We start from the raw sequence: 23,503 nt of genomic DNA, 5'->3' as shown, positions 1-23,503 counted from the left end.
TTATGGATGCCTGCATCTATTCCTTCCCTGTAGGATTCCATCGCTTCACTAATTAGGCGTTCTATGGGCTTCCTCCCCCATCTAGGTTTCAAAGTTCTCGGGTTTGCAGTTCGAGTCGAATCCCTCCCCCTTCTGTTGCGTCCTCTTCCACATGCAAGTCGCGCCATCTCTTCTCTATTCCCTGCTTGTTCACAAGTGAATGAGTTAGCTCTCAGGACGTGATCTCATGCCTCTCCAGCTTGCTACGGGTGCCCCTCCCCTCATGCTTCCCATCACAATTTTCTCTGCCCAGGTAACCCTCTACCCCAAGATGTATTTCCACTCCTCTGCCTAGTGTAGCTGCACCACTCTTCTACCACTCACTTTGCTTTCTCTCCTGCCTTACATTTGCCTCACAACCCCCATGGTTGTGTCAATGCTCACGTCTATACACAGAAGTGGTTTCACGATGCCAAACCCAGTTTACGCTCACGGCTCTCACAGCCAGCCCATCAAGCCAGGTTACCGTCACTCCCAATCAAAATTCCTTCCCTCACCCCTCTGTCGAATGTTGTTGCATCACTCCTCTGCCCAGAAGTGCTACCTCACTTCTCTGCCCCTCCCGCGGCCATCGTTCATGCTTAGCCTCAATCTCATCACCCGCATTAGGATACCAATTGCCTCGCTTGCTCACAAGAGGGGTCTCTAGTTCCCAACCCCGACTTTCTCTCATGGCTCTCCCCTCCGGCGCAAGCGCGATAACCATCACCCCCAGCTTACGCTAGTCTCCCTGCCTATCCCCCCCAATTTCCCTCCCCTGTCATCTCCTGCACCCCCTAGCCATAAATAAACATAGTTTCCATAGTAAGGGTCTTGAAAGGCCAAAATACATACCTAGTAAAACTTCGTTGAAACCGTTGTTGGTAGCTCCATAGACTTGCGCCCTCACTCCTTCGTCCACTCGCAGTCTCGACAATACTCCTCTCTTTGTCCCGAATTCTTTCATATTCCCATTCAATCTTGCTTTGTCGCCTCACTCGTCCTGCCTTAGCTGCCTCACCTCCTTCTCCGTCTTGGTCATGTTTGCCCATTCCCCCATCTCCTCTGCCAGGTAGCATGCAGGAGGCCACCGCACCCATCGCCATGAGCATGTGGGGGAGGTTAGTGGTACCCTATATTTAAACGTCATAACTACCATATATGTCCCTTGTCCTCTCCTGCCTCGAGAACGCACCCTGATCAGAGGTATTTTTGTTTGAATTCTCAGTTTCCTGACCGTGTTGGGAATGTTGTCGAAGGATGTCCTCCAGGGCTTTAAGTCTATCATCCCTAGTATGTATTGGCCATAATTGTTTTATTGAGCCATGTTGGGTATTGCAACCCCAGTTGGCCAAGAAATCTGTTGCTTTATTCTCTTCCCTTCTTACATGTCTAATCATTAGGTAATTGAACTTGTGTATGAGCTCCCCTATCTCCTGGATAAGGCAAGTTGTCCTCTAGCTTTAGCTCAATTTGTCCCATGGCGTGCCATTATTGAGTTTCCTCACGTGTTTATGACCAAGCTGGAGTCTCCTTCCACCACCACATTTACGTATCCCACATCTATTCAAAGTCCCTGTCCAACTGCTGCAAATTATGCCTCATTATTACTTGCGATTCCACATGAGTCTGCATATATGAGCCGCGTGTTTGCTTGGTTATCTCTAAATATGCAACCTAGTCCTGCAACTCCTGGGTTCCCTTTTGATGCCCTGTCAAAGTTCATCTTGATGAATCCTTCTCGTGGTAAAGTGAACTACATCGGGGAATCAATATTCATCCTTCCTGCTTTCCAGGCATTAGGGGCTACCATTTCCATGGTTAAGTTTAGACGACAGAGTATTCTTGCTTCATGAGGAGGGACTTTCCAGTCTTCTGGACTCCATTGTTCTACTAGAATCGTTTCCATGATGTTTCTTACTAATCCTTCCCACACCTGATCTTGTGTTGAGGTTTTGTTTTTGAAAATTCTGTGATTATGTTCTTTCTAGATGGCCCAAAGGTTGAATCCCAGGGTCAATCCTCATGCACGATTCAAGACAGGGCTTGAGAAGATGTTGGTGTGCCATATTAGGATCGTTTCCTTTATGCTTTGATAGTTCCTATCCATCCTTCCGAAGACTCCTTGTATTTGGCCCCACTTCTAGTTCGCAAACGGGCACAAGTTCATCATGTGCTCTATGTCCTGTCTATCTTGCTAGCACATCCAGCAGAAGGACGAACCTTGCATTCATTTCTTTTGTAGCTAGTACCAGGTAAGGATTCTCCCTTTACAAACTAGCCAGAGGAAATGTGCTACCTTAGGCCACCATCCTCCCTTCCAGATTTTTTCCTAGAACAGTGCTTGGCCATCTTGTTCTTGTTCTGCTCTTAGCTCGTAGGCTTCTTTGATGGTGAAGGTTCCTTTTGTTGAGTGTCCCCATCTCAGGATATCTGGGATCGTCCTAATTGTTATTTGTCTTGTTCTCATTTCTTTTTCGAACTCTGTCCATTGCTCTGTCTCTATACCCTGGCCCCATTCTTCTATCTTTTTCCATTTTCTCCAATTTCTTGTCCCTTGCCCTTCGGTCCAAAATTGTTCTACATATTGAATATTTTTGTCATTGGTGAATCGATAAATATCTTGGAGGTCTTGCCTATCTATCAATATTTCTCTTTGTTGCCATGAATCCTACCAGAATCTAGTTGTTCTGCCATTTCAAATTTCCTAGAAAGCATGTTGGGCAATGAGATCTCGGTTTTGTCTTGCTAAGTTCCATATGGCGGAGCCTTTGGGTGGATCCCTGTATTGTAGGATTTCTTCCGTTCTCTCTGGCATATTATACTTTCTTGTCCAGATTTGTTTCCATATATCCCCTCCTCCCCCTAGCCATCTCCACCAAAGTTTTGCTCCCATTACTTGATTTAAGGTATAGGGGTCTCTTAGGCCGAGCCCTCCTTCCATCTTTTTCTTTGTCAATCCCTGGCAAGACATAAGAGCCCATTTTTTCTTCTGTTGTGCCCCTCCCCATAGAATTTTTTTGAAGATATCCACCATTTTGGTGCAGGCCCCCTTGGGGGCAGCCATACCTGACAGCTGGTAGATAGGAATTGACTGCAGTACTGCTTTTAGGAGGATTGTTCTGCCTGCTAGATTTAGGGATCAGAAAGCCTAGTTTCCCAACCTTCCCTGAATATTTTGGATGGTTTGTTGCCATCCTGCCAATTTTAGGGGGTTTTCCGATAGGGGCATTCCGAGGTACTTCATGGGAAGGTTACCTGTACTGAATCCCATAATCCTGGCCAAGTAGGATTTTACGTTCCCTTGGGTATTGAGAAGAAGGTACATGATTTTTCATTGTTGATTTGGGTTCTAGATGCTTGCATAAAGGTGTTTAGGATTTCTTTCATTCTTCTGGCTTCTCTGAGAGAAACTTGGTAGATGATCCAGGTGGATCTTCAGACATAGTGGCATGGAAAAAACCCAAAATTCAAAGTGGTGGAAAGGCGATTAACTTGACATCATATCGAAGTGCTTGTCGCCCTGATTCCAATGGTGTGAACGACACTCCAATCCGAGTTCGGATGAAGGAGATAGAGGTAGTCAAAGTTGAGTTGACTTTTGATGACTGGGAGGTTTAATGAAGACACAATTTGCACTTTTGCAGTAGATAGAATCCAGCCAACTCCGGAAAGATTTCGAGCAAAATCGTGGCCCAATTAAAAAGACTCCTTCCGTCCAAAACCGAATTTCCAAAAAAAAATGCAATTTGTTTTATATATATATATATATATATATATATATATATAAAGGGGGTGGTAGGCCACGAACCCCGCCACCCCAAATCTATCCACATGATATAATTAGTGGAGGGGTGGGCCACGACCCCTGTCCCCTCCCACGAACTGCTGAAACAACACTTAAATGGGAGCAGAGTGTGTGGGCCAGCCCTTAGGGCACGGACCCAACCCAAAACCAACAACCCAACCCACAACTACAATGGCCATTAAAAATGCAGAGACAGAGGAGGGTACAGTGGGTGGGCCACCCAATACGGGCCTGACCCAACCAAAAAAATTTAAAATTAAAAAACAAAAAAAATTGTTGTAATGTATAAAAGAGTAGGAGGCGGGGTTTGACCTCCCGACCTCCTCCCTATTAAACCAGGCCATAACCAACCACACCACAACAAAATTCTTGAGAAATTCGTCAGCAACTTTTTATTTAAACTCATTTTTCAGTGCGCTCAGGCAGAGGAGGCAGTTCATGCAGTTCGAGGCAAAATTTTGCAGGAGGGCCGAATTTTCATTTTGTCAGAATTTGACAAATTTTATATGGTTTTAACACTTCTCGACGCCACGAACGCAATGGCGTTGTCCGTTTCTCTATTAGAGTTCTGCATTTTTCAGCCATTTTTCAGTATGGAGGTATAAGGATCCTTTTTGTAACTGATGTGTGTACTCTTCTCTTTCATGCCACTTAATGAATGAAGGCCTCCCCATTGATCGAGCAGGGCTCGGAGACGTAGTCCAGGTCAGGCGAACTCCATTATCAAGTCTTGTTGTCTTATTTCATGCTTTATGTGTTTCTCCCCTTGCCTCATGTGCACATTAAGTTTTCTATGTTAAGCTACAATTTATGCATGTAATTCTTTAACACATCTATAAGCAAAATATTTTGGATCATTAGAAGAGCATGATATCGATCCGGATTTAAACAGGAACATAAAAAATTACAGAGATAACCCTAAATACAGAGATGTAGTAAAAATAATATTAAAACACTGAAATATTCTTACAAAAAGAAATGGAAATAAACTAGCTCGGACAATGGTAGCTTATCTATGAGAAGAGATGTGGCAGCTACATACCTATGAACTAGTTTATTTCCATTTCTGTTTGTAAGAATATTTCAATATTTTACATTAATGAAATGAGGTATTATTTCTGTTGCATCTCTATATTTATGGTTATCTCTGTAATTTGTTGTGTTCCTGTTTAAATCTGGATCAATGGTATCAGAGCAGGTTATGAATCCATGGGAATGAGGGTTTGATGCATATTTCAGTTTCAAAATTTGCAGCAATATTTAACAAACTTCAGGCATGTGCTACGTCCTCCACAAAGCATTTTCTTAGGCCAAGCGGGAAGAATTTTTCTTTTTTCATTTTTTTGCAGGAACGCTTTTGGGCAGCGAGTTTGCAGATCATGTCTAAAATTTTTGGTGAAAAATTTACAAAATAAAATAACAAATCTGGATTTCTTGGAAAAAAATACTCAAATTCAAAAAAAATAAAAATCGGCCAAATTGGAGTCCAGATGAGGGAGATATCGTTGATTTAAAATCAACTATGTTGTAGAATTTTTTCTGACAACAACTAGTGGATGGCGACTCTCCTATAATTTTTTGTCATTTTGTGCATAATTTCATGAAAATGATTACATATCTGAGCTCCTCTTGACAAATCACCCAATTTCAAAAAAAAAGGGTCGAATTGGAGTTCGGATGTGGGAGATATCGTTGATTTAAAAATTAGCTATTTTTTTAGAACTTTTGTGACAATGGAAAAGTTGCAGCATGAATATGAGATTCTAGAGTGTCTAGATAAGGATTTCCAACACATGGCAAGATGCAAAAGGGTCCTTATGTTTCCAAAAACATGTTATAATAAATATTCTGAGTTATATTGACTGATTTATGTCGATTTTAATTCTGGAGTACCATTCGGAGCGGGTTCTCTTTGGAGACGTGCCCTCCCACCCCACTTTAGTATGCACCTACTTCATATTCATTTGTTTTAGTATAGCAGCATTCGGCTTGGGTTATTTGGAGACATGCCCTCCCACCCCAGGTGATGTAGGCACCTGCTACTTCATCAACAACCAACATCACGGTTATGAGTCAACTGCACAAAATCCTTGTCATCGAATTCTATTTGCTAGGTCACACACTGTTAGTATCACAGTTGGTCACAAGCATTACAGGGTATCTCTATCCTTGGATCTTCTTTTGTCATGATTCTGGGTCATCCACAAACCCACACTTCATCGAAGTCCATTTGCTAGGCCGCACATTGTCAGTATCACAGTTGGTCACAAGCATTACAGGGTATCTCTATCCTCGGATCTTCGTTCATCATAGTTATGGGTCATCCACAAACCGACAGTTCATCGAAGTCCATTTTGTAGCCCACACATTGTCAGTATCACAGTTGGTCACAAGCATTACAGGGTATCTCTATCCTTGGATCTTCGTTTATCATGGTTATAGATTAACCACATAAAACCCTTCTCTTCAGTGGCTCTTCATATTCAACAAAGGCTTCACAGGAGGGAACTTCACGCAATGGGACCATTACTTCTTAAGGAAGGAGGAATGATCTGAACAGAAAATGGCATCAACCCATGGTATTGTAAGTGGCATCCACCCATGGTATTCATTCGCCCATGGTATTTTCCCATGGTATTGTAACATCCACCCATGGTATTCATCACCCATGGTATTGTAAGTGAAATCCACCCATGGTATTCATTCGCCCATGGTATTGTAACATCCACCCATGGTATTCATCACCCATGGTATTGTAACTTAAAAATACTATAAGTAGCAAGTCACATTTTGTAAAAGGACAGTTTGTCCGCCACAATGTAGCTTTTACAATTATTCTTCATTTTAATAAAAGGTTTATTTGTGGTTTTATTTTCTGTGTGTTCTCTCATTTTCTTTCTAGCATTGCAATTTTTCAGATCTTGGGGGCCTCCCCCCGAAGATCCATTTCAATTTTTCAGATCTTGGGGTTCTCCCCACAAGATCCGGATTAGATATCATCCACGAATTTCTGGTGTGTTATTGCAAGGTCATTCCCCCATATCCTTAAGCCTTTGATTCTAGACTCTTGAGCTTCCTTCTTGATGTATCTGCCCAATCCCTCTGAAACAATAATAAATCGGAAAGGAGACAAGGAATCACCTTGTCTTAGACCCCAAGTGGGGTTGAATGTTTGGGTAGGAGTCCCATTTAGAATAATAGAAAATACAGGGGTAGATATCATGGCGCTTATCCAGTTAATCCATCTAGGGTTAAAACCATAAGCCCTCAGAATATTCCTTAGGTACTCCCAGCTCAAACGATCATAAGCCTTTGAGAGATCCAACTTCACCAACATGCTTACAACCTTCTTAACCTTGAGGGAATGGACCACTTCTTGGGAGGTGACCAATCCGTCTAGGATTTGCCTCCCTTCAACAAAGCTTATTTGTTCTAGGGAGATAATATTAGGGAGAAGAGGCTTTAGCCATTTAACGATAAGAGTGGCTATAATTTTGTAGATGACATTGAACAAGGCAATGGGTCTGAAACCCTATAGATCTTCTGAATTTGAAGTTTTAGGAATGAGAGTAATAAAAGCGGAGTTAAGTTCAGGGCATACCTTTAGATTTCGTCTTGATTCCTCCACAACCTCCAGGATTTCTTTTCCCATGAACAACCAAGTGTCTTGGAAAAATTTAGCTGTGAACCCATCCAGGCCTGGAGCCTTATTCTTTTTCATTTCTTTAACAATTTCTTCCACTCCCTCCAACGTTACCACTCTCATTAAGGCTAGATTATGCTCTTGAGTGACCTTCTGGGGAATGTGCTGGGAAATTTTTTGCATTGCTTCCGTTCTATCTTCTTGAGGTTCTATTAGGAGGTCTCTGAAGTGGTTTACGAGGATTCCCTCCATCTCCTCATGTTGCGTACTATGATTCCCCTCATCATCTTTGAGTGAGAATATTCTATTGCTCTAGCGATGTTGGATCATGGCCTTGTGGAAGAACCGGGTGTTTCTCTCCCCTTCTCTTAACCAATTCACCCTCGACTTCTATTTCCACAGAGTCTCTTCTTGCTTACGCCTTTCCTCCAGCTGGCTAATTATTTTTCCCTCTTCAGTTGTTGTCTCATCCGATCTCCCTTCCCGTATTATTTTTTCTTGCACTTCCATCATATTTTGATTTAATTGTTGTTGATCCTTCATAATGTGTCTGAAGTCTTCTTAGTTCCATTTCCTTATTTTTTTTTATTTCTTTGAGTTTTAGTTGGAATGTATGCATACAATTCCTCCCCTGTTGCTTGCTCTGAGTCCACCATAGCTCTATTTTTTTTATGAAGCTTGGGTCTTTGAGCCAAAGAGCTTCAAACCTGAAGGGACGGTTTTTTGGGTTGGCTTTCATATCTACTTCCAGCTGGATCGGCCAATGGTCGGAGCCCATTCCAGGAAGAATCGTTGCATTGACGAATATATCTCTGCTCATTACTTCTTCTGAGATTAGAATCTCTCTAATCTAGATGCAATTTGGTTATTCCCTCCTCTTCTATTGTTCTAGGTGTGCACCCCGTTTATAGTTTTGGATGTCGACTAGTCTTTGCTCAGCTATAGTGTCCCCAAATAGTTACATATCCATGTCCATTCTCCTCATGCCACCCCTTTTTTCTGCTAGTGAGGTGATCATGTTAAAATCATGTCCCACCACCCATAAATCCTCAGGGTACAGGCTTCTCATTTTTACCAGGTTCTATAGAAAATCCCTCCTTTCTCCTGGTATATGGGGTCTATATACCCCTATGAATAGCACCTAGTCGTTGGATCCAATGACCTTGAATCTCCCAGAGATGATTCATGGAATGATAACCTAGTCTTCGAACCATATTTCTCATGGGTTCCAAATCATGGACAATCCTCTCGCGCTGCCGTTTGCATCCTATCCAATGACTTGGTACTGGGGTTTGTAGTTTTCCATGATCTCTTGCAGCTTTTTTCGCTGATTTTAGTTTCCTGGAAGATCATAATACTAGGTCAATCCTTTTTCAATCTCTCTTTGAGGTATCTCTATTTGTCTCTGCTATTGAGGCCTCTTATATTCCAGGTTGTAATAATCATTTCAACAATTTTGGGGGTTGTTGGAATACCTTTGATAATGGTACCACTCTCCTCGAGATTACTAATAGCTCCCCCACCATCTATATGGACTCATTCATAGGTCTTCTTCCCCTTTTCTTTCCCCCTTTCCCAGGGCTCCTGGATCTTGCCCTTATCCATCATGGGATCCTAAGTGTTCTGGTTGGACTATTATAGTCGATCCTTGTTTTATCTTGTATTGCTGAAAGGTTTCTTTATAGAGTTTCTTTTGGTCCTCTAGGATGAAACGTTCATCTAGGTGTCTCCACTCCTGTAGCAGTCGTTTCATCACTTGCTCCTCCATACAAAAGTCTTCTTTCTGGGAATCGATTTCCATTGGATTTTTCTCCACCATTTGCATGTTATTCTCCTCTCTTTCTTTTTCATTGACTTCTTGTCTCTTTTTTTTACTACCCTCTTTCTCTTTCTTCTGAGTATCTGCCGTCTCCTTAGTGGCTTTCCCACTCATCTCCCCCAGCTCATCTGTTGAAGGGTAGCAAATCTATCAAGGTTTCGTTTCTCTACCTTGTTTGTTGTACCTTTTGTGTCCCTATTTGTTTATGATTTCTTCTCCTTCTACGCACTTCCTGAAAACCGTCTCCATCCTCTTTTCGCATTGCCTCTCATGTCTTCTTTCCTTGCAACTGATTTTTTGGGTTGTTTAGTGGGCAAGCACGGTACAAGTGGTCGGAGCCCATTCCAGGAAAAATCGTTGCATTGACGAATATATCTCTGCTCATTACTTCTTCCGAGATTAGGAATCTCTCTAATCTAGATGCAATTTGGTTATTCCCTCCTCTTCTATTGTTCCAGGTGTGCACCCCGTTTATAGTTTGGATGTCAACTAGTCTTTGCTCGGCTATAGTGTCCCTAAATAGTTCCATATCCATGTCCATTCTCCTCATGCCACCCCTTTTTTCCGCCAGTGAGGTGATCATGTTAAAATCACCTCCCACCACCCATAAATCCTCCAGGTACAGGCTTCTCATTTTTACCAGGTTCTGTAGAAAATCCCTCCTTTCTCCTGGTATATGGGGTCTATATACTCCTGTGAGTAGCACCCAGTCGTTGGATCCAATGACCCTGAATCTCCCAGAGAGGATTCATGGAATGCTAACCCAGTCTTCGAACCATATTTCTCCTGGGTTCCAAATGATGGCCAATCCTCCCGCGCTGCCATTTTCATCCTGTCCAATGACTTGGTACTGGGGTTTGTAGTTTTCCATGATCTCTTGCAGCTTTTTTTCACTGATTTTCATTTCCTGGAAGATCATAATACTAGGTCAATCCTTTTTCAATCTCTCTTTGAGGTATCTCTGTTTGCCTCTGCTATTGAGGCCTCTTATATTCCAGGTTGTAATAATCATTTCAACAATTTTGGGGGTTGTTGGAATACCTCTGATAATGGCACCACTCTCCCCGAGTTTACTAATAGCTCCCCCACCATCTGTATGGACTCATTCATAGGTCTTCTTCTCATTTTCTTTCCCCTCTTTCCCAGGGCTCCTGGATCTTTCCCTTGTCCATCATGGGATCCTAAGTGTTCTGGTTGGACTATTATAGTCGATCCCTATTTTATCTTGTATTGATGAAATGTTTCTTTATAGAGTTGCTTTTGGTCCTCTCGGATGAAACGTTCATCCAGGTGTCTTCACTCCTGTAGCAGTCGTTTCATCACTTGCTCCTCCATACTAAAGTCTTCTTTCTGGGAGTCGATTTCCATTGGATTTTTCTCCACCATTTGCATGTTATTCTCCTCTCTTTCTTTTTCATTGACTTCTTGTCTCTTTGTTTTACTGCCCTCTTTCTCTTTCTTCTGAGTATCTGCCATCTCTTTAGTGGCTTCCCGGCTCATCTCCCCCAGCTCATCCGTTGAAGGGTAGAAAATCTATCAAGGTTTCGTTTCTCTACCTCGTTTGGTGCGCCTTTTCTGTCCCTATTGGTTTCTGATTTCTTCTCCTTCTACGCACTTCCTGGAAACCGTCTCCATCCTCTTTTCGCATCGCCTCTCATGCTTTCTTTCCTTGCGACTGATTTTCTGGGTTGTTTAGCGGGCAAGCGCAATACAGGTGCCTGTATTCATGAGATCTCCTACATCTGAATGGGATATGCTTGTAATCCAACGTTTGCTACCATACCTCATCATGGTATTCTAGTTCTATCTTGTCTGGTAACGGCTCTGTGATATTCATGTAAACACAGATTCTTGCATAGGAAGTATACCTACCTTTTCTTGTCGTGTCTGCCACTTTGACAAAAGTGTCGATCGAGTTTCCTATTCCTTCTAGAATTTCTGGGTTCCAAAAGTCCATTGGGAGGCCGAAGAGTCGGACCCAGATGGGTGTTGCTAGCATCTTCTCCTGATCTAGGTTATAACACTCCTCCCAGTGTCACATGAACATGCTTGCATTGTTGAAGAAGTATGGTCCATCTTCAAAGACCCTCCCCTTGTCTTTTAGAAATATCTGAGAAGAACCCTTTCGCCCCCCAGCTTGAGGTTAATATGCCCCTTTGGCTGCCATCGTTGCTGAATCCATTTTATTAATTCCTTCTCAGTTGGTCAGGTCCTTATAAACTTGCAAATTAGGGTGTGGTCCTTCATATACCCTCTATACTCCCCTAGCTTGTTATTAGGTATTACAAATTTGGGTTTTTTGGTTGCTCTGGGCAAGCATTTTCCTCCCAGCCTAGACTGCCATTCAGCTCCTAGTACAGGTAGACCCTTCTCGCGGTTCCTGTCTCCGCCTGCTACTCCCTGAAGGCTCGTCTCACTTGTAGCTACACTTCAGTAGGAGGGGATCTCTTGCCCCCCTGTCATCCCACTCATCCCTCTGTCAGTCTGCTCCTTTGTCGTTTTGCCTCTTCCCTGTTGCAGTCCGTGGAGATGCAGAACTGGCAAGCGTTACCCGCAAGCCCGATTCCCAACCATTCCTGCTTCTGGGGTTTGCAGGTATGTCAGGCGTTGCCCGTAAATCCAAACCCTAACCGTTCTCGCCCTCATTGCTCATCCGCTCTTGCCCTCTCATTATTATTAATTAATATTATCATTAAATAATAATTAATTAAATTAACAATAATATTATTAATTATAATTATAATAATAATATTTTTTATTGAAATATTATTTTTATTATTATATATTTATTATAATTAACAATAATTTGTTATTGTAATAGTATTTTTATTTTTATATATTTATTAATAGTAGATAAAAAAACACTTTCAATTATATTAATCATATGTCATACCCATATGTATACTTATTTAAGAACACTCCAAATGCCATAGGTCAAAAACTTTTCTTAAAATATGTTAAAAGCCCCTCACAGCAATTTTCTGCAAAATGCATATTATTTTTATAAATGTTTATTAAAATATTAAACGAAAAGAAATATTCATTAGAATCCGGACGAACCAGAGTGAGGACATTTTATGCGCTCGTCTGTAGAGTGGAAATGATAAGGTTCACGGATATTTAATTTTCAAAGCTTTATGATATTGTTCATTAATGGATAATATCACTGTCTAACCCCAAATTTAAGGCCCACTCAAATGTAATGCCTTGTTTCATCAGAAATTATGGCCAAACAATTTGGATCGAGAAAACCAGTCGTAAAAAGAGTAAACCGCAAGTTAAACATCGCTTTCTTTAAAAAATGGTAGGTAGTAATACAATCCCATCCGAACCCAGATCTTTTCTTTAAAAAATGTGGTAAAACAAATCCATCCGAACCCAGATGTAGCTATATAGCTCTTTCAAATCCAAACCAGTACCAAGGTCCTTAATCACAATGGGTAGCTCCATCTCCATTTCTTCCGCAATTGAATGCCAGACAGCAAGAATAATATTCTCAGATGGCAATCTAATCGAATTCGGGAAGCACATCAAAGCAGAAAAGATAATTGTACAAAATCCGGGCCATTTCCTCTGCGATTCGGATACTCTGTTCGTCGATCGTTATATGGTGGCTGTTGATTCAGACGAGGAATTGAAGATGGGGCAGCTCTATTTTCTCCTTCCACTGCGTAAATTGCACAACGTGCTATCGCTTTCAGACATGGCTATGATGTTGCGCAGAGCTAATTTGGCCATCAAATCAACAGAGTCCCAATATGACCAGAAAATCCAGACTGCCCCTTCATTCGAAAAGTCTAATTGGAATGAAGGGATTTCAAGAGTCCAGTGCGAAATTGCCCTCGCGTTAATGTAAACCAATGAATTTTCTAAGATTTAATACACAAATGTGGAGAAATATCCTTCAAATTTCACATGGACGCTGTTAAGGAGTGTTGTAAGAAGCTTGAAAACGTCCATAAAATTTGTGTCTGTAATGAGAATATGATTCATTACATTTATGTTGTTGGAATTGTTCGCGCCCACTTGTTTGGTTAAATATTTGCAAGATTCCCGGACCAGATCCATATCTGTAAATTTACTTATTCCTTGTTTGGTTAAATATTTGCAAGATTCCTCTCTGGCTTTAACTTAAGCGTTCCTGTACTCTGCAAAAACCTAGAAATTCGGGCGCTCAGTGGTCTTCATGGAGTCGACCTCTAGACTCAGGTTCTTGAAACCACTCTTCCGCCTACAAACGCTCGTGAAATGGCTTTGAAGCTCGCAGACAGAGCATTGATGGGGCCATTTACGGGGATTATTCTAAGCCCATGGCAATTTTGATTAATCGAAAGGATGGAAATGGAGTTGTTTTCAGTGTGATTTTTTGGATTTTCTGGTGCTAAAATTTAGTGGAAAAATTTAAGGTGAAATCTTGATTTGCGTTATTTAAACTGGTTTTTTAATTGTATATAGATTCAACACCTTGAAAATCCCTAAAGCACTTTGATTGTGTAGGATTACCAATCAAATTTGTGATTTCAATACATTCCTGCCAGATTTTAGAGAAATTAAACCTACAAAATCCAATTTTTTTTTATAAAAAACCTCATTAAAAATAACTCAAAACAGTTAAAAATACCTTAATCATAAAAAGTTTTATGATTTTTTCTTTTTAAATAAAAAGAGCTAGCTATTTAATTTTTAAGGGTGAATTATATTTTTATGGTACTAAATGGCATTGTATATGAATAAATGGACACATCACTTTGACCTTTTTGAATAATCTGAAATGTGTACGACTGCTTTATCTCGTCTTGAATAATTGGAATGACGATATCATGAGGAACACTGGTAGTAATATTCTAGGCGTCACGTGGGTTTAGCCAGTTAGAAAGGTTGGCAAAATTGTTTGTGATCTTATCTATATGGGTTTTTTTATTTTCCATAAAGTGACATGTTTGTTCACTATGATGAAGTTAAAAATAGATATTTTAATTGACAATTTTTGGCTTTTCCGAAGTTATAAGTTTTTTGTGTTAGTTTGTGGGTTGTGGATACTAGTCTAGAGCCTATAATTGCACTTAGATTTGGTGGTGGTTTAATGAGACAAATTTTTGATGTTTTTTCGAGAAGATTTTCAGGATGATTTTGCTTGAAATTCTGTCAAAAATTGGAGAAATTGTAATTTGAAGTTGTTAAATATGTACAATTTATAGGTACCATGGGGTTTTCCAAAGCGTTGAATCCATTTCTACATTCAAAAATGCAATTTAGACAACAAAATGTGATCATCTTACCAAGAATGGTATCACCAAACTCTAGCCAAAAAGGCAAAAAAATGTTGTTGTTAGACTATGTCCTATATATTAACTTGGGCCTCACCCAAGAACCCCAATCAATTATTCATTCCTCCATATTCAATAAAAAAATTAAACAAATATCGAAAATACCCTAGGCACCTCCATAGAGAACATTGAACCAAGTGATGGAATGTTTGTGTGTGCTTGTATTTCTATCAAAGTTGATTTGGAAAAAAACTTCTTTGAAGTGGTTCATTAAAAATTTTGAAGTTTAAGAACTATAACTTGGATTTACAAAAATCCTTGCCGGATTTTCTCTAAATATGACTGGAATTTCTATAACTTTCCGGGCAACTCCACCTCGTTAGACTATGTGAATGGATAAGGAGTCGTCTAACGAGGCGAAGGAATTGCCCGGACGGCCAAAAGTGGCCGGAATCCGGGCAAAAAATTTTCAAAAATTTTGTAGTGACACTGTTTGAATCGTATTTTTGATGGTGGAAATAGATTCAGCACCATCAAAAACATCTAGGACACCTAAAATTTTGAAGTTTAGGAACTATAACTTGGATTTACAAAAATCATTGCCGGATTTTCTCTAAATATGACCGGAATTTCCATAACTTTCTGAGCAACTCCTCCGCCTCGTTAGACTACGCGAATGGATAAGGAGTCATCTAACGAGGTAGAGGAATTGCCCGGACGGCCTAAAGTGGCCGAAATCCGGGCAAAAAATTTTCAAAAAATATTGTAGAGGCAGTGTTTGAATCGTGTTTTTGATGGTGGAAATGGATTCAACACCATCAAAAACGTCTAAGACACCTAAAATTTTGAAGTTTAAGAACTATAACTTAGATTTACAAAAATCCTTGCCGGATTTTATCTAAATATGACTGGAATTTCCATAACTTTCCGGGCAACTCCTCCGCCTCGTTAGACTACGCGAATGGATAAGGAGTCGTCTAATGAGGCGAAGGAATTGCCCGGACGGTCAAAAGTGGTGGGAATCCAGGCAAAAAAATTTCAAAAAAATTTGTAGAGACAGTGTTTGAATCATGGTTTTGATGGTGGAAATGGATTCAGCGCCATCAAAAACGTCTAGGACACCAAAAATCTGAAGTTTAAGAACTACAACTTGGATTTACAAAAATCCTTGCTCGATTTTCTCTAAATATCACTGTAATTTCCATAACTTTCCGGGCAACTCCTCTGCCTCGTTAGACTACGCAAATGGATAAGGGGTCGTCTAACGAGGTGGAGGAATTGTCCGGACGGCCAAAAGTGGCTGGAATCTGGGCAAAAAACATTCAAAAAATCTTGTAGAGGCAGTGTTTGAATCATGTTTTTGATGGTGGAAATGGATTCAACGCCATCAAAAATCTCTAGGACACCTAAAATTTTGAAGTTTAATAACTATAACTTGGATTTACAAAAATCCTTGCCGGATTTTCTTTAAATATGACCAGAATTTCCATAACTTTCCGGGCAACTCCTCCGCCTCGTTAGACTATGTGAATGGATAAGGAGTCGTCTAATGAGGCAGAGGAATTGCGCGGAGGGCCAAAAGTGGCCAGAATCTGGGCAAAAAAATTTCAAAAAATCTTGCAGAGTCAGTGTTTGAATCATGTTTTTGATGGTGGAAATGAATTCAGCACCATCAAAAACATCTAGGACACCTAAAATTTTGAAATTTAAGAACTATAACTTGGATTTACAAAAATCCTTGCCGGATTTTCTCTAAATATGACCGGAATTTCCAAGACTTTCCGGGCAACTCCTCCGCCTCGTTAGAGTACGCGAATGGATAAAGAGTCGTCTAACGAGGCGGAGGAATTCCCGGATAGCCAAAAGTGGCCGGAGTCCGGGCAAAAAAATTTCAAAAAATCTTGTAGAGGCAGTGTTTGAATCGTGTTTTTGATGGTGGAAATAGATTCAGCACCATCAAAAACATTTGGGATGCCTAAAATTTTGAAGTTTAAGAATTGTAATTGGATTTACAAAAATCCTTGTTAGAGTTTCTCTAAATATCACTAGAATTTCCATAACTTTCAAGAGAACTTCTCCGTCTCGTTAGACTACGCGAATTGATAAGGAGTCGTCTCAGCCCATATTTAAGGACCACTCAAATGTAATGTCGTGTTTCATCAGAAACTGTGGCGATCGAGAAAACCAGCCGCAGGAAGAGCAAACCGCAAGTTAAACATCGCTTACTGTTTTAATAACTCCGCCATTAGTTTCCAGATTTTTTTTTTTTAAATGTAGTAAAACAAATCCATCCGAACCCAGATGTAGCCATATAACTCTTTCAAATCCAAACCAGTACCAGTACCGAGATCCTTTAATCACAATGGGTACCTCCATCTCCATATCTTCTGAAATTGAATGCCAGACATCAAGAATAATATTCTCCGATGGCGCTCTAAACGAATTCGGGAAGCACATCAAAGCAGAAAAGATAATTCTACAAAATCCGGGCCATTTCCTCTGCGATTCGGATACTCTGTTCGTCGATCGTTATATGGTGGCTGTTGGTTCAGATGAGGAATTGAAGATGGAGCAGCTCTACTTTCTCCTTCCACTGCGTAAACTGCACTACGTGCTATCGGTCTCAGACATGGCTATGATCTTCCGCAGAGCTAATATGGCCATCAAATCAACAGAGTTCCAGTATGACCAGAAAATCCAGACTGCCCCTTCATACGAAAAGTATAATTGGAAGGAAGGGATTTCAAGAGTAGAGTGTCACATTGCCCACGCCTTAATGTAAACCCAGGAATTTTCTGAGATGCAATCCACAAATGTGGAGAAACATCCTTCAAATTTCACATGGACGCTGTTAAGAAGTGTTGTAAGAAGCTTGAAAACGTCCATAAAGTTTATGTATGTAATGAAAATATGATTCATTACATTTATGTTGTTGGATTTATTCGCGCCCACTTGTTCTGGTTAAATATTTGCAAGATTCCCGGACCAGATCCATATCTTTAAATTTACTTATTCCTTCTTTGGTTAAATATTTGCAAGATTCCTGCCTGGCTTTAACTTCTGCGTTCCTGTCCTCTGCTAAACCCTAGAAATTCGGGCGCTCAGTGGTCTTCATGGATTCGACCTCTAGACCGGGGGGCCTCGCCCTTCTTCCGTTTGAGATTTGGGCACTCAGTAGTCTTAATGGATTCGACCTCTGGAAGGGGCGGCCTCCCCCTTCCCCCTCTGAGATTCGGGCGCCCGTGGTCTTCATGGATCGACCTCTAGACGTCGGGTAGCGGCCTCCCCCTGCCCCCCTCTGATATTGATGCATTCTGTGCTCTGGTTTCTTCACTGGGTAAAGTCTGTTAAACATACTCGTTTTGTCAAAGATTTGGACTCAGGTTCTTGAAATCACTCTTCCGCCTACAAGCGCTCGTGAAATGGCTTTGAAACTCGCAGACAGAGCATTGATGGGGGAATTTACTGGGATTCTTCTAGGCCCATGGCAATCTTGATTGAAAAGAACTGTGTCATTTTAATCGAGTGAACTGTTGACCGTACCTTTGAAGTTGAGGATTTTATGATTTTTTATTTATTTTTAAATAAAAAGGAACTAGCTACTTAATTTTTTAGGGTGAGTTATAATTTTATGACACTAAATGGCTTTGTATATGAATAAATGGACACCTCACTTTGAGCTTTTTTCAGTGTTCTAAAATGAGGAACACTGGTAGTAATATTTAGGCCGATAGGCCTTTCTTTGAAAGGGACCTTTCGTCGTCCTACTCCTTCTGACGCTGACACCTGGCGAATTTCGTCTCTGTTCAGGAAACGACTAGACGCTGACACCTGGCATCCATATTCCGCGGGCTTCCGTTTATTCTCGGTGCCGAGAACTTCAGGTTTTCCGTCCGTTTGGTAAGTTTATTCGCGCCGAGAACTTCCTGCTATATTAACAGATACGAGGGATCTACCAGCTCTCCAACCAACCCCCACCTCATTCTTTCTTCACCATTGATCTCGCCTTTGCTCTGTTCAGAGGTTTCAACAGTCTCGCCCGCCATGGCTCGCGTCCTCGCCATTGTTCTGAGCACTTTGTTTTTGCTGGCCGTATCTATATCTGCTGCCAGGTCGTTTGAAGAAACGGGGTATATTGATATGGTCACTGACAAGATCCAGAACCATAATTCTTGTTCATGAATTATTCACAGGGGTTACTCAGTGCAGGGCTCGAGTCGCTTGGAGGCTCACACCCGCAGCAATGGCTTCACCCGATACGGTTATGTATCCACGCTGGCCGTGCTATGAAACCCTGAGACGGGTGTTGTTCATATTAAACGGGGTTACCGACTCTGCAACTTTTGATTGACAGTCTAGGTAGGAATCCAGGGTTTTGTTTTAAAAACAAGGGTTCTACCAGGATGTATGTAATTTATAAGCTCCATGAACTCATAAGCCTGGACATTTATTCCTGCATTATAATTATATAGTTTCTGTTGTTTCATTTGATGGTTCTATTCTTGTCCTAAAAGTTTTTGGGTTCGCCGCTCGGTAGTAATACCTCGGCTATCAGTTGAAACCCCATTTAAGTGAATTCAGTTTGTATTTTAGTCGACAAGCTTTTATAAATTTTTATACTGTTGTGGCCATGCTTTTTCTTCGCCTCACCTACAGGATAATATGCGTTGCATCTCTCATTCTTTACTTTTCTTTTGTGTGCTGAGATATTAATCCCAATACAGGAAAATTTGGGGATTTGCAGTCAATTATAATTACTGTCTTATAACTGCTAGACTATTTGCTGTAAGTTTTCTGGTATCCACCACAGAGGGGTTCTGTCCCTGTTCTTGCTGGTTGTCCTGCCATTGCAATCCACTACGTTTACTTTTCAAGTCGTAACCAGTTATCCTCGTCCGCTTTTGGGTTCTCTTGTAAGGGTAACCACTGCCAGAAGGGTTGTTTTCCACCTTCCCATATTTCAAAAGCAGATAGCAATGACAGGGATTCTGCTGTCGAGCCCCCTTGTCCTTAGACTTCGGGCTTTGTACATAGCTTCAACCCTGCCTAGGATTTAACTATCCCATTAAACTTACTCGTCTGGTCACCACCCTGCACCGGGGTTTTTCCTATACTTGCACTCTGCATGCATGCGTTCAATAAAACTCAGAGCTGGGAATACAACGCGAGGGTTTTGTTGTCCAGTCTACCCTGGGGACTGTCAGAAATTCAGGTTCTTTGGGGAGAGTGTCCACAGATTTGCATGTTTACAGTAGCCTCAAGATGAGATTTGGTGCCCCTCAACAGTCGTCTTTGTCTCTCCCTTTGGCGTTAATCCTGGTAAAGTCTGTGTTCCTACTTTCAGTTTTCAGGGGTTTTCTCAACTACCAGAAAATAGTTTCCTACTTTCTTGATTATCTGGCTTTCGTAAGATTTATATGTAATTGTATCTCTTTGCTGCTATTATTTCATTTGTCAGCTTAATAATAATTCCACCGAGTAGAATTTTAAGAAAAAGAGAATACTACCTACAGAGACAGTTACCCTGTAACCTAAGTTTTGACCCCTTTTAAAATAAGGATAAAATGCACAGCTATTCCATCCGTTAACTATTTAAACCAAGAATTGCTTCTCTGATAAAGGAAAAAGGCTATTTTGTTGCATATCCAGTCTTCTTCATATCTTGTGTTTCTGTGGGTTCCCTTGATAATGAAACTCCTCAGCTTAATAGTATCTGTTTGTATGCCTCGACTTGAAATGGGATTCTCTTTTGCTGATATTTAATTCTTATTTAAACAGGGTATCATTTTACAGACTTACAGTCCATCAGCCTCGCAGACAAGCAAGTCAGTTGCTTGTAGTAATACTCTCTGTCAATTAAAAAATGAATGCTCCAAACTTAGTGATCAATGCCCATACAGCGTTCAATATCTCTCTGCAAATACATCCACTGCAGGAACTTTAGTGGAGGATATTCTTTATCTGACTCTTGGAGATGGGTCACAGGAAGGAATGGTGAAGGCGTCTATCACGTTTGGGTATGATTTGTTTCTTGTTGTTGAAAGTGAATATGACTGTTCTGAAGATTTAGTGCTCTTCCTGTTCAAAGCAGTTGATAATGAGGTCATTTTTCGGTGTAATATTTTAAGACAGTTGAGGCACAGAAAACTCATACTGCTCCTCTCTACAGGACTAGAATTTTTAGAAGTGGGTTTTCTGCCTCTAGATTTCAGTCTGAGGCCATACTGAATTAGACCATGTGACATGACCTGAAAATTACTCTGCACTGTCAATGTTTTTCCATTCTTAAGTGCTACACATGAATGAACACTCGTTGAGTGGGTCTTTGCTTGTTGCAATTGATAGGTGTGGAAGTGTACAAACAGGCTCATTTCTACTAGGTGCGGCTCCTGATGGTCTACTTGGGCTTGGCATTGATGATATCTCTGTCCCGAGCATTTTGTACAATTCAGGCCTTGTATCAAAGATTAATTTTGACATGAAGATGGAGCTACAAAATAGCTGTTCAAAAATGTAAATTTGGTTCCACAGGATATTGTTATGGATCAGGTGTTTGATGGTTTTGTCTGGAAAAAAAAAGTAGAGGTGCATGAATCTTCTTTTTATGGTGGTGGGGGTTGGGGGATTGATGGGGTTGGCTGTTGGCTATTGGCAGAAGGGGAATCACCAAAGAGAGGAGAGGTGGGTGACAGAGATACCAAAAGGAGGTTGGAGCATGATGTCTTTTTTAGAGCATGGTGGGGTTCAACTCATGCTTTATTCTCCTCCTGTGCAGTTGCCTTATATGAGTGTGCTGGGCGATAGGCAGCAAGCGGAGAAGAAGAAGGCACAAAAGAATTTTTCAGATGTTGCATTTCAATGGCGAGAATTTTTGTTGGGGTTGCAGGGGATTGAATTGCAACCAAGAAGCTTATATCCATATTCATATATAGGTATCTGTGTATGTATATCTATATCTTCATATGCTGGTATCTATGATTTGAATTTTAGTCACCCAATTGCCAATTGGAATAGAGTATCCTAAGTCTCTACCTTGAAGCCAAATTATAGTTTTTGATTCCATGCATACTTGTATCAGAGATTGCAGATTTTTCATCCTAATTACGGCACTTGTGTTGAGCAAGCACTCATGAACAACAAATTCTATCAGCCCATCTGAATTTTCAACAAAAACAGTACCCTTTGGAAATGGAGGTACGTAACAGTGATGACACCTGATACATTTTTCATATATATATAAATACTTTTCAGGCTTAGCTACTTACTCTATGGTTTTTGTAACAGAAAATGTATCAGGTCAAGAACACTGTTTCTTCAAATGGTTCCTTACCTTCTCACTCCGAGAGGCCTTTGTTGTTGCAAGGATCTAATGGTCCTGGAGAAATGGGATTGGTGCTGTCCACAGATCCTAAACCAAGGTTGAAATGGACTGCAGAGCTTCACGAACGCTTTGTAGATGCAGTTTCTCAACTGGGAGGTCCGGACAGTGAGTATTCCTAACTTGAAATCGTTCTCAGAATCTCCAAAATTTGTTTACACAGTTGGCTGATCCAGTTTACAAAAACCTTACATCAAATGTGAGTGATTACAGATTTTTTTTTTTTTTTTTTTATTATTTTTTTATATAATCCCCCTTTTGGAGATTTTCCCAATTGACTAACGAGTTTTGAAGGTAATAGTATCATATGCAGACACAGAACTCTCCATTGGCAGTTGATAATTCAAGCATTCCTTTTGAGTTTTGTTATAGTATACAAAATATTTATTCATCTTGTTTGAGCAACATTAACTGTCTCATTATTGAGAAAGAACTAATATCCTTACCCCTATCTGTGCAGCAACAGTCAAAGCATTAACCAAGGGCCTAATATATCTTTCAACTTCTACGGAGGAAACAACTTTCCTGTTATTCAACCATTGATATCTCTTTTGGACACGGTAGAATTTTCAATACTACGTCTTGCCTATTTAAGGGTGCTCCTGACTAAGCAGTAAACCCCTTTTTGTTAAATAAAAGGGTCTATGCTGATGCTTCATCTGTGCAGAAACCTTGTTTGTATGGGTATACTAGTCTGGAAATGATTACAATGAGGGGTTACCTTTACTCAATGAAAGTTCAGATGTTTCACTTGTACCTTCCTCCTCAGGAGGCATGCATTTATGGATGGATATACATGAGTATTTTGCCAACTTGAAATGTTGGAGACTAAGTTTAAACAGATTTGAGATTCTTTCATGCATTGCCAATACATATGGTATACGACATACATATCTACAAATATTATCCTCAGACCAATTTTCCAATTTAAAAAATCTATCGGCCTCTCTTTGCACTTTTTAGGGCAATTGCTAGTCTAGGCGGTGTATGACTGCTTTATTTCGTCTTGAATTATTGGAATGATGATATCACGAGGAACACGGTATTAATATTCTAGGCGCCACGTGGGTTTAGCTAATTAGAATGGTTGGCAAAATTGTTTGTGATTTTATCTATATGGGTTTTTTCATTTTCCATAGAGTGACATGTTTGTTCATTATGATAAAGTTAAAAAGTATTTTCCATAGAGTGACATGTTTGTTCATTATGATAAAGTTAAAAAGTAGATATATTAGTTGGGAATTTTTGGCTCTTGTGAAGTTATAAGTTTTTTTGTGTTAGCTTGTGGGTTGTGGGTACTAGCCTAGGCCCTATAATTGCACCTAGATTTGATGGTGATCTAATGAGGCAAATATTTGGTCTTTTTCGAGAAGATTTTCAGGTTGATTTTGCTTGAAATTCTGTAAAATATTGGGGAAATTGTAATTTGAAGTTGTTAAATCTGTACAATCTATTGGTACCATAGGGTTTTCCTAGGCGTTGAATCCATTTCTACATTCAAAAATGCAATTTAAACAATGGAACATGATTAGCTTAGCAAGAATGGTGTCACCAAGCTCTAGCCAAAAAG

At 40.4% G+C, this 23,503-nt stretch overlaps 3 protein-coding genes across 11 annotated transcripts; all 3 read left to right on the top strand.

Annotated features, from left to right (window-relative positions):
* The first annotated feature begins 12,724 nt into the window (after window positions 1-12,724).
* Window positions 12,725-13,144, top strand: LOC149138301 (uncharacterized). Its single transcript, XM_089450327.1, has one exon. It carries the CDS (start codon window positions 12,725-12,727, stop codon window positions 13,142-13,144), a length of 420 nt encoding a protein of 139 aa, XP_089306453.1.
* Window positions 13,145-16,917: 3,773 nt separating this feature from the next.
* On the top strand, window positions 16,918-17,337 carry LOC149138300 (uncharacterized). Its single transcript, XM_089450326.1, has one exon. It carries the CDS (start codon window positions 16,918-16,920, stop codon window positions 17,335-17,337), a length of 420 nt encoding a protein of 139 aa, XP_089306452.1.
* Window positions 17,338-18,353: 1,016 nt separating this feature from the next.
* Window positions 18,354-22,491, top strand: LOC149138299 (aspartyl protease family protein 1-like). Of its 9 annotated transcripts, none has more exons than XM_089447656.1 (7): window positions 18,354-18,914; window positions 20,334-20,572; window positions 20,901-21,068; window positions 21,211-21,495; window positions 21,634-21,749; window positions 21,840-22,041; window positions 22,394-22,491. In XM_089447656.1, the coding sequence occupies exons 5-7, from the start codon at window positions 21,744-21,746 to the stop codon at window positions 22,474-22,476; spliced, it is 291 nt and encodes a 96-aa protein (XP_089303782.1). In that variant the 5' UTR covers window positions 18,354-18,914; window positions 20,334-20,572; window positions 20,901-21,068; window positions 21,211-21,495; window positions 21,634-21,743; the 3' UTR covers window positions 22,477-22,491. The 9 variants fall into 9 exon arrangements, with proteins under 9 accessions (XP_089303782.1, XP_089303781.1, XP_089303778.1 ...); XM_089447655.1 differs by having other exon boundaries at window positions 18,355-18,914; window positions 21,211-21,487; XM_089447654.1 differs by lacking the exon at window positions 18,354-18,914 and adding an exon at window positions 19,058-19,874 and having other exon boundaries at window positions 21,211-21,487; window positions 22,394-22,425.
* Window positions 22,492-23,503: the final 1,012 nt, after the last annotated feature.

Source organism: Pinus tabuliformis, chromosome X (genome assembly GCF_031772625.1).
Source record: "Pinus tabuliformis cultivar Carrire ecotype Pingquan chromosome X, CPIR1, whole genome shotgun sequence".
In the NCBI taxonomy this organism is placed as follows: Eukaryota; Viridiplantae; Streptophyta; class Pinopsida; order Pinales; family Pinaceae; genus Pinus; species Pinus tabuliformis.
This window is presented reverse-complemented; position numbering and strand designations above follow the sequence as displayed.